Source organism: Gigantopelta aegis, chromosome 8 (genome assembly GCF_016097555.1).
Source record: "Gigantopelta aegis isolate Gae_Host chromosome 8, Gae_host_genome, whole genome shotgun sequence".
NCBI lineage: Eukaryota > Metazoa > Mollusca > Gastropoda > Neomphalida > Peltospiridae > Gigantopelta > Gigantopelta aegis.
Window position 1 is genome coordinate 74,171,184 of NC_054706.1, and position 11,615 is coordinate 74,182,798.

The 11,615-nt window shown below is 37.6% G+C and overlaps 1 protein-coding gene across 3 annotated transcripts in view; it reads right to left on the reverse strand.

Moving 5' to 3' along the window:
* Positions 1-11,247, reverse strand: part of LOC121378949 (mitotic spindle assembly checkpoint protein MAD1-like) — a 29,590-nt gene extending 18,343 nt beyond the window's left edge. For all 3 annotated transcript variants that reach the window (XR_005958785.1, XM_041507344.1, XM_041507343.1), the window contains exons 1-4: positions 11,126-11,247; positions 3,591-3,815; positions 1,669-1,826; positions 623-805 (exon numbers count right to left, since the gene is read on the reverse strand). Coding sequence is in view for 2 of the 3 variants with exons in the window: in XM_041507344.1 (XP_041363278.1) it covers positions 623-805; positions 1,669-1,826; positions 3,591-3,750 (501 nt within the window). In the remaining variant the exon portion in view is untranslated. The remainder of the gene's footprint in view (positions 1-622; positions 806-1,668; positions 1,827-3,590; positions 3,816-11,125) is intronic.
* Between the last annotated feature and the right edge of the window lie 368 nt (positions 11,248-11,615).

Consider the following 11,615-nt stretch of genomic DNA (forward strand, 5'->3'; position numbering starts at 1 on the left):
ACATTAACTTTCTTCCTGTGACACGCCATTCTTTGATACCTTTTAGATGCAGTCAGTAATCTAGATCATATAAACATGTACTAGCTCGCCACAAGCAAAAAAATAAAAAAGAGAGAAGAGAATCTTTATTTTACTGGGGCAGGACATAGCCCAGTGGTAAAGCACTTGCTTGATGCACGGTTGGTTTGGGATCGATCCCCATTGGTGGACCCATTGGGCTATTTGTCGTTCCATGACTGGTATATTAAAGGCTGTGGTATGAAGTGCCATCTTGTCTGTGGAATGGTGCACATAAAAGATCCTTTGCTATTAATGGAAAAATGTAGTGGGTTTCCTCTCTAAGACTACACGTCCAAATTACCCAATGTTTGACATCCAATTGCTGATGATTAATAAATCAATGTGCTCTAGTGGTGTCATTAAACAAAACAAACTTCTTATTCTCTTTATTTTACTGATCTATGTGAAAAAACACAAAAACATGGTGTGAAGACCTGCTATCAAGGCAGTTGATCATCTATGCCGACCTCAAAAAACAATGTTAAAACATCAGCTATGTTTGCATTAGAAAATGATGTTACAAGTAGAGACTGCAGTTCTACGTATCGATTTCTCTACGTACCTCATGTAGTTTGTTTTCAAGCTGTAGGTATTCTTTCTGCTTTGCGAGAAGCTTGTCCTCGTACTGTGTTTTCTGCTGAACAAGGTCTTTCTGGCAGTCGGCTAGTTCCTCGTGAAGTTGATGTTCACGCTGGGCGAGATATGAGAGCTGAGATTTCAGATTCAAGATTTCTTCATGCTCTCTCTGAAAATACATGTAAACATATCATAACAGTCACTGTGAGATATGACAGCTGAGATCTCAGATTCAAGTTTTCTTCATGGTCTCTCTGAAAACATACACAAACATATCATAACAGTCACTGTGAGATACGAGAGCTGAGATTTCAGATTCAAGATTTCTTCATGCTCTCTCTGAAAACACATGTAAACATATAACAGTCACTGTGAGATACGAGAGCTGAGATTTCAGATTCAAGATTTCTTCATGCTCTCTCTGAAAACACATGTAAACATATAACAGTCACTGTGAGATACAGAAGCTGAGATTTCAGATTCAAGATTTCTTCATGCTCTCTCTGAAAACACACACAAACATATCATAAGTGGATGAGCGACAAAAAGCATGATTAATGCCACCTTAGAACATTGTTTTATAATATTTAATCAGTGGGTAGAACATTGTATGAATCAGTGACTAAAACAATGTTGTAATCAATCATGTGTGTAACAAACATGTATCCTAATTGGGACAATTGTTCTAAACAGAGACAGAGAGAGAAAGACATGAATAACTTTGACAAAAATTGACATTTTGTCAATGCATGTACGAATTTCGAAATACATAATGAACCTCATCCACTAACTAGTGAATCAAGGCCAATTGTGTTTTTTAAAGTACAGTCATATGGTTATTTTTGGTGGTATGTTTACATGTTTTGTGGATGGCTCATTGTGTTCCAATACCCAAATATCAACTTCAAATAATACCATTTTCAAATATGGTCATCATTCTAAAACTGTGGTTTCAATTAGTAAAACAAAGTTTTGTCAGTAATACACTAATAAATACTAATAGTTTTAAAAGCAAGTAGAATTCATTGAGACCTCTTTCTCGTGTGTAATACTCTCAACGTCAGTTTCGAATTCTATTCTAGCTCGCTTGAAGGACGTCTTCAGACTACCAATCTGTGTTTCCAGCTGAGCAATCTGTGCCTTGGCAGCTATCAGGTCAGCTTCCTTCTGCTTATTGGCTTTTTCATGCTCTGAAAACATGTCAATGTTAATTACTATTATCATGTACAGGTACTAATGTTCAGTAAAGTAGATCAGGGACCTAATCCAAAGCTCTTGGTAACGTGTCAGTAAAAATCACGGCACCAAAATTTCATTTCCTATGATTATTGTATCAAGTACGACTATTCAACAAAAATAATATATATATATATATATATATATATATATATATATATAGAATACTAAACAAGCTTGCCTGTCATACCATTTTTATGAAATGAGTGAACAGTCTTGGTATCTGATGAGCTTTCGCTCGTTAGATACCAACACTGTTCACAAGTTTCATAAAAATGGTATGACAGGCAAGATAGTTTAGTATTTTATTTATGACAAACCAACTGCAAACAAGCCAAAACGCAGAAGCAAGCGGATGTCGAGACCTAAAACACGTTATTTTTCTATGAACTGAGTCAGTAAGTGATCTACGTCACACATAAACTTTAATGACGTAACAATTTGCAACGAGACATCAGCAATGTAGTTTAGATTTTGGTGCGAAGCTTGCACTAATTGTCAGTTAACGAGGCACATTTAAATTCACAGTAATGACTGAGGTCTCACTACACAGATGTCATCTGCCACTGAAATCCATGTTAAATTGCCCAACTTCAAATGAAAATTGCCAATAGAATGGGCTCTTGTTGCCACTTACAACATACATCATTGCGAACATACATTATATAAGCATTTATTTTCAATCCAAAATTGAGAACATTTCCATCACAGTTTTTTGTTATATGACCGCATCTGGCTGCAATACCGGTCCGAACAAGTGGTTCATTAAACAATTCACTCCGGCTGTCTCTTACACTATACACCCATGTCCTAAAAGTTCAATGCACAACATTACAAAATAGCATGGGCAAAATACAGCCAGAAGGCTTACCATTAAACATACATACTGTTTTAATTCTTTACCATTTCCTAGAAGTGAATATGTGAAACATAACTTGTGTTACAATTGGGAACTATGGTGGACCGTGATCAATGAACTCTCACCCGAAAGTGATCTGTGTAGTGAGACCTGAATTGTTGATCGTACCAGCAAAGATTGAGCTGAGTAAATGGGATTGACCAGATGTGAATCTAACATTTTGTACATAGGCCGTAAAAAAGGAGTAGCAGTTTGACGACAGACACTTGCCGCAACATCGTTTTGGCTTCGTACACAATGGGCTCAAATACAACAGCCTATCTTATCGCAATTTCATTTCGTACACTTTTAAATTATAATGTTTTGTACAAATACGGTTAGATACGTTAATAATCTCTGAACAAAACATTTTCCACACTGTGACAGCAATTTTACACTTAATGTTTTTTTCTGTTTGTAAAAAGGAAGTGTCATGCACAGAGTTTCTTTTATTGCAGGGAGATGAAACGACATCATTCAAATTTTAAAAAAAGACTGCGCCAGTCTGCTCATGCCAATATTACACTAGTTAGATATTGAGTAACTGTTATGACATGAGTAATATCTTACATTGGTGTGTAATAAATATAATTATTAAAAAACCCAACCCAGTTTCCAATGGGTTCCCATGATCACAAGGCACAGAACCAAAATATATTTCCCATGAAATTTGGAATTCTATGGCCTGTCCAGGGCACAATAATATAGGGTCTTCTCCTGCTAGACACAAATTTAACACTTTAAATCTAAAAACAGAACTTTCTTGTATAAATCTACGTATGATCCTCTTAAACTAAAAGAAATGAAATGACTGGTATACCTAACAAACTTCTCATGGACAGAGACTGTGTTGTCTGTGCGTCTAGAATGCTGTGATCCAGTCGAAACACTGGCTTGTTGTCCGACGTCTTGCTGGCAGATGACAGAAACTGGCTGAAATCAACCTTCATCTGCTGAAGAGATTTGGGGGTCCTGTCCATAATTAATATGGATAGTTGGCTCGTCAAATACACTTCATAATTAAGCTAATCACCAAAGGTGTTTCCTGTAAGGAGATTTTAAAAATATAATTAAAATAAAGAATAATAATATGCATTAGCATTAACATTGTTATAAAATGTTATCTAAATATTGGAACAAACAGTCAAACCAACTCTGGCAACCACCTGTATTAAACAGCCACCTGAACTGAGGCCAAATTTTATGTCCCAAATCTGAATTATTGTAGCACTTGTATAAACATATATACTACGGAATAAAAATCTATAATTAGTTTGCTTGAATGAGTGCAAGGATATTTTTGGAATGTGTGGATTTCAGCAGATTGTTACAACTTTGTTGTCCTGTGTCTGTCAGAAACCCACCTGAAACCAAGGCACAAAGCTAAAAATATCACTGCAATTGCCGATTTTGCACTGCAGGCAGTTTTCGGTTGCCATGTTTTCTTTATTATGTGTATTGGGTGCTGAAGTCTGCGTATTGTTTGGGAAACCGCATATCTCACAATATTACTAATATAAGGCACTAAGTGATGGTGTCTTTTTCCTTGCTATTGCCGGTCTTTTTTATCATGTGAGGGCAGATGACTAGGGACTTTTTTCCTTCACTAAGGCTTAACTGTTGAAACGGAACATAGTGGACAGTGAACATAGTCAAAACTTTGAAATCTAGTATGATTATCACTTTGTCCTGAGAAATATTTATAAATATGAAACCATAAATTGCCAATATTTTGGAGAAAAGTGTCAAGCCAGAACAATCTGACTTTCTACCATTCTCAGGAGCATATAATATAGACAGTTCAGTGCTGCATTGGCTGTACTTGGCCCCTATTGAAATTAATTCTGGTCAACTTGCCACCTACCAACTCACCAATGTTTGGTCAACTCGCCCTCAGTGATTGATAACTCACCACAATCACACTTTACTGTCCATAATTGCTATGATAGCATCTAGTACTTAATTTTTATTTTATTTCACCATAAAATAGATGATGCATAACAATAAGGTCTTATATGTATTAATATAAATATTAACATAATTAATCTGTAAATCAATTCTATATATCTGTAAATACAATGTACCCAAAAATAATTTAAAAAAATAAATATACATTATACTTTATACAGTTAGTTTTGTCCATGCATCTAGTACTTAATTTGGTGTGTCTCGCCTGACATCACGGCAGTTGACATACTGGGGTACCAGACGTTTTGCCACCCCCCCCCCCCCCCCGCCAGTTCACCCCCAGTCAATTCGCCCCCAAATAGGATGTCAGTTCGCCCCCACGTGCATAACCAGTTCGCCCCTACAAAGGTACCAGTTCGCCCCCCAGTCAGTTCGGGTCATGTTCCTAGCCTGGAAAGTCATGAAAATTTTATATTGGTCATGGAACGGTCTGAGTGTAATAAAGTTCTGTTCTGATATATCCATACATGTTTGTTCTGTGTTGAATACGAATGCCAGGCTAGGCAGGTCAGGTCAGGTCATAGGGTTTTACGTGCACATTCAGAACAAGCTGTTGTAGCGCACGCCTGTCATGACAGGCCAGGCTAGGCTGGTCGTACGCGCTTTTATGGCCATTATCACACGTTAACCTGTTAACTGTAATCAGTCATAGTGTTTTTATGATTACTAATTAGTGGCCAAAAGAACCCCAACAATAATCCCTCAATTAGAATAATGCTCACCAGAAGAGGCCATATCGAATTGCTGTTCAAAGCCCTCTTAGGTGTTAGCCGAAGATGCATAATCAGCATCATGGTTATGTAGCTGATTAACCATTGTTTTATTTCTTTCTTCTTAAAACAGATCATATCTGGCAGGAATGGATGTTTTAATAAATGTTGATGATGTGGTTTGTGAAAAAATGTCGGTGTCTATGCTTATTCGGCACCCTAAAAAAATATATAACCCCGTATTACAATTCTCATGATTCATGATCAGTCCAAATTGTGGAAGGACAACAACCCCTCCCCTTTAAGAAAAGAAACACACACAACACACACATTTTAACATCCTCTAAAGAAACAGTACAATAATTGTTTAAAAGTAACAAATAATTGGGGGCGAACTGACTAAAAGTTGGGGGCGAACTGACAAATATTTGGGGGCGAACAGGCAAACAGTTGGGGGCGAATCATCTTGGGGGCGAAATGGTACATGGGGCGAACAGGTCAAACTGGGGGCGAACTGGCGGAGTGGTGAAACGTCATGGATTCGGCATACTGTACATTGCATTCCCCAATTCATGTTTCCCGCTGTTTTGCACACGGCACTCACCGGAAACGGAAAATTTCTTCACAAGATGGTGGCTTTTGTTTAGTTTTTTTCAATGGAAAATACCTTGAGATTTTGAGTTCAAAAAGTGGTTTTTGGCAAGTATTTTCGCTTGACGATGGCGGCACATCACGGTCATTTTCAGGGATCGATAGCTGAGTGTGACAGTAGATTGTGATAATAAATTTGATCGTTTTACCAACAACGAAAATCACCAAATATTGGGATATGAATTGTAGTTCGTTTTAAAAAAAAATTGTGGTAAAAAAACCACTGTTAAATCGGGAATACTGGACAGCTGTCCACAAATGCCCTAAGTAAACGCAACTTTTTAATTTTTTTGCCTACTTTTAATAATTATTAACTTATCTAAAAATCATAAAAATTAGAAAACCCATGAAAATAATACTTACCGTTTCAAATATGAACTTTATTTCATGTATTTATAAAACACTTAAATGAATTTATGTGAATAAAAATTATAAACTTGTACCCACTAAACGGGTTTTTTGTCAAAAATTAATCAAGTAGTCAAAAGGTTAAACTTTGAACATGGTAAAAGAGAGATGACCAATCACAGGGGTGAGTTGGTAAAAATTTTTTGAGTGAGTTTACTAAATTATAGTCCTTCCTAGCCCGAGAACTCTGCCGTTCGTTATCTCTGGCTGAGAGAGCAGGGCTCAAACTTAAGAATTTGTCTCCCACAGCAATTTGTTAAAAAAACTGTTGTGGGTGAAACGGACCATCGACAGCAATTCTGAGCCTGCCTATGGTAAATTGTTAAAAAGTGACATTTGCAGCAAATAAACATGACTGAAAGGTTTAATTGTTGAATGTAGACATATTTCAAATATGCAAATGTTAAATACTGACAGATAATGTACACTAGGTATATACATTATGCCATTGTTGAGGAGCTTTACCAACTGCAAAAAGTGCCGTCGATGTAGTTAAGGCCAAACAAACAAAAAATGTTTGTTTCCAGTCACCCGACCGACCCTAAATTTTGTCACCGACCCTGAACTTTTTTTTTTTTGCTGGGGTGGGGTGGAGTGGGGGGAAGCGCACAGAGAAGTTGTGGTCGTGGATCGACAAAGCAGACGACAGAAGTACTCAAGTAGGATAACTCTTCAGTGTGTGTGTTAAATGGAGGTTGAGGGGTGTGTGTGCGTGTGTGTGTGTGGGGGGGGGGGCAGCAGCGATGGTTTTTATACACCCCACCCCACTTTTTGGCACCTTCTTACACCGTGCCCTGGACCCAATCACTGGCGTTGTTAGAGACTGGACCCAGACTAGACATGCCTGGATGTTGAATGGATATGAGCATAACTAATTTGTTTGAAATTGGAATCATTAACCAGTGTTCTACGTTGTGACCAAAATGGTTGCCAATGCGACCAAAATGTTGGCGTGGCGACTGATTGAATTTATTATCGTCGTCACCTGGCAACTGACTTCAAAAACGTCTAAGTATTAAATTATTTGCCATGTGCGTTCAGAGTCCTAGCAGCGAAAACAAATGAAATTTGTTGACATCATTGTGCAGTCAGAACATTTCACTATTTACGAAATTGTCTGATTGATCACTGTGAATTCTTTATTAATTGTCGGTACAATTCGGAACTCATCGTTGATTTTAGTAATTTGGCGAAAACAATCCAGATACTTACAACACATTCATAAATGATACAAAATGAGTAGTGTCGCACTGTGGCGAGTAACATTTTAAGCTTGGCTAGTAAATTTTGTTTGTCCACTAGCCAAAGAAGAGTAAGTTATAAAACCGAGTGTAGAACACTGTTAATAGCACAGGTACCACGGTAATTGGTGACACACGAGATCGCATGACAGTACAGTAACGTGTGTGGCGATTAAACAGCTTTTATTACAAACTGCTAAATACTGTAGGCCTATTGAGGAAAATATATCGTATTATCGTAACTCCAGTCATCTCATACATTCAGTGTTCGATATTAACGGTATCCCGATATCCCGGGGATACCAGAATTTAATTTTGGATACCAGACTTCAAGAACCCAGTATTCCACAAGGATGCCATATAATACTAAATTCTCAGGTGGGATACCAGATTCTGAAATGTTAGTATCCAACTGGGATACTGGCCAAAAAATTTAATCTCGAACACTGACATTGTAGGTTTATTTTCCAAAAACAACAATGTGCGATCTCAACAAAACAATCAAGGATTTCTCGATACCACATGCACAGACTACAAGTCATCGCGGTTTTTTCCGCATGCAAAGGTGAAAGTCATTTGAAGAAGACGTGGTACAATTTTTCATTATTGGCTACTGCTTAGGCCTAGTACCCAGAATTTGTTAATATACACGGGTGTAGCCTGTAGGAAGATACCAAAAAGTGGGGTGGGTGGGTACACACGTATAAAATTAATATATAAACCATCGATGCTGCTACAAAGTACCCCCTTCCCCGCTTCCTATGCCAGTGATGTAGATAGGCCTATCAACTGCTGAGCATGGGTAATAATTAAATAAACGGAATATTCAAGAATAACCACAAACATTAAATAGTTCACATTTATTTCAGTGTTTCAGTTAATTGGGAATAAATTAATTTGGGTGATTTTAGCATGGGTCCGTTCAATAGGCTAATAAACATTAAAACTATAAGTCCGTCCCACAGGGAACGCCTTAGCCCAAGTACTCTGACTGTAAGAGAGCTAGACGGACATTTGAACATAAACACGCTCTCATTATTTATGTCCAAATGTCCGTCTAGCTCTCTTACAGTCAGAGTACTCGGGCTAGGAACGCCTTTTTTTATTACTATGAAATTTACTACAAGTTATTCATTTCTAAGCCGATTGATTTGTAAATTAGTATTGTTTTGTTATTTCCAATACAAGTTGGACAAATCTGTGAAGTTTTTGTGCAGTCATCTACTGACTGGATAAATCTGTGAACTTTTTGTGCAAACATCTATTGACCAACTTGGACAAATTTGTGCAGTCATCCTCTGACAAAACTGGACAAAGCTGTGACGTTTCTGTGCAGTCATCTACTGACTTTTATTGGTGAAACACTGAAAGGAATAGTTTGAACTTTTTTAGTTTTCCTGTCTTTTAAAAATGGCATGTGAAACTTAAAACTGACATTGACAGTGAGATTGTTTTTATTTCTCTCTGGCTGCAAAGAGTAAACTAAGATTTTTCAGACAGCTTGCCTTCATGTCTTTCATCTTGAGACAGAGTTTTTCTCTGGCAAACACATTTAAGGTAGGGTAACCTTTCTTTGAACTAAAAAAAAAAAAAACCCTACCTGCCTACCCTACTTTTTTTGGTATGCAGTCAAAACGGCCCCATGATGAAACGGCCCTGAACATGTAAGTCAAAACGGCCAAAGAAAAAAGTCAAAACGGCCAAAGAAAAAAGTCAAAACGGCCAAAGAAAATTGTCAAAACGGCCAAAAGAAATGGTCAGAACGGCCAATAGGTACTAATAATTAGTAATCAATATAGCCTATATCACAAGCAGTTAAAAAAAAAAACCCCAAAACAACGGAATCACTGGTAACAATTTATTAGACTACACAACGCAATATACTATTGTAATTAAGACCACCAATTAACATTTTATTTAACAACACTGAATTCAATCACAGAAAGGGGTGGAGGGTTAGTGGACCATCTAGGTTTTCCGGGCGAGTGCGTATCGTCTGAATGTCGCCCAATGCCAGAACTTACCGAATGCCACCTCGCATGAACGTCAGAAATATAACATTCAATTCTTAAATAATAATGAAAATAATATACACACACACAACAGCTCAATATAAAGACATTTCAGAAATAAAGTCACTGAATTTAAATTTCAATGCTGGCTGGACCCTTCAGAACGCGTAGGTCCATTTAATGTGGCGCAAGCGTTCAGAAGCTCAGCGGGACTCATATCCCCATCTTTATACTGTGTCCAGTTGCGGAAAAGCTCCTGCTTTTCATCGTAAATGTATTTGTTAGCGTTCCCTCTTATTTTTAGGGTTTGGGCTTTGAGGTAGGGTTGGGGTTTGCTTGGTGCAATCTCTTGTATAATGGCTCTGGAGATGTGTTTGGAATGGTTATAATAATAACTATTCATGTTTCTCCAAAACTTACCTGTACTTAAAATCTACATATTAACACAGATGTAGATTTTAAACTCTTTGTTTATTCAAACATAATAAGACGCAGATAATATCCGTGTAGTGAGACCGTACTATAAAAACTGTCTTTGCACAGTTATCTTTCTTACATTTCTACGGCCGTCTTGACTTTTTTCAAGGGCCGTTATGACTTTTTTTACTTTGGCCGTTTTGACTTTTGTTAAGGGCCGTTTTGACTTTTTCACTTTGGCCGTTTTGACTTTTTTAGGGCCGTTTTGACCAATTATTGTTAAGGCCGTTTAGTACTGGGGCCGTGGAAAGTGTACCGCCCGTTCCCCCCATTAGTTATCGATCTAAAGAGGGATTTTTTGATGGGGTATATATAGAAAAGTGGGGCATGGGGCCCTAACCCTAACTCTATCCCTAACCCTAACTCTATCACTAACCCTAACCCTAAACTATTATAAATGATGGGGGGAATGGGTGGAGCTCTTGCCGCAATTTATATCTTAACAACGGCAATTGCTGTTTTTAAGTTTGAGCCCTGAGAGAGTGATCATAACCATCCAAATGTCTGTTTAGCTCTCGAATGGCAGAGTATGCGGGGTAAACTAAATCCTTTCCATCACTCGCATGCATCAGGGAACATTGTTTTCTTACTGTGGTAGGTAATACAACTTATTTATTTATTAACTGATCAGAAAAATAGTGGTTTTGTGTTATTTACAAAACACTTTTACGTTTCTTCTCATGGCAAATTAAACAAATTATTTACAAAAAACTGTTACGTATGTAACGAATGTTCATAGACTTATAAACTAATTAAACCACGTGGGTACGGCTTGCGCATTAAAAAAAATCACTGGGTGTATGTGCAACTATTGTGAAAAAAAGTGCTTTATTATTACTAAACAAACAGCACAAAAGAAAAACAACAACAAACAAAAAATTAACTCACCAAATTCTACTTCGACGCCATTTGTAAACCCCGCCAGTTACTTCCGGCGAAATTATCTCCCTTTATTTATTTAGTTTTTGCGAGCGCCTCGGTGACGCAGTGGTTAAGCCATCGGTCTACAGGCTGGTAGGTACAGGGTTCGCAGCCCGACCTTAAGGACTCAAGTCCTTAAGGGCTCAAAGGCCACTACACACTCTTCTCTCTCACCAACCACTAACCAATTAACAACTAACGAACCGTCCTGAACATACAGCACAGATAGTTGAGGTGTGTGCCCATGGCTTTCCAGACGGTTCGTCCACTGGACAATTCGTCCACCGGACGGTTCGTCCACGGACAATTCGTCCACTCACTTCGGACAATTCGTCCACTCGATGATTGCATTTTTTTCAAACATATTAATAGTTATTTCTTTGACATTGTAATCGTTTCTCAACATTATTTTGTGGTATACTATAACCAAAAAAGTAAAATAGAGTTAAAATTCAAC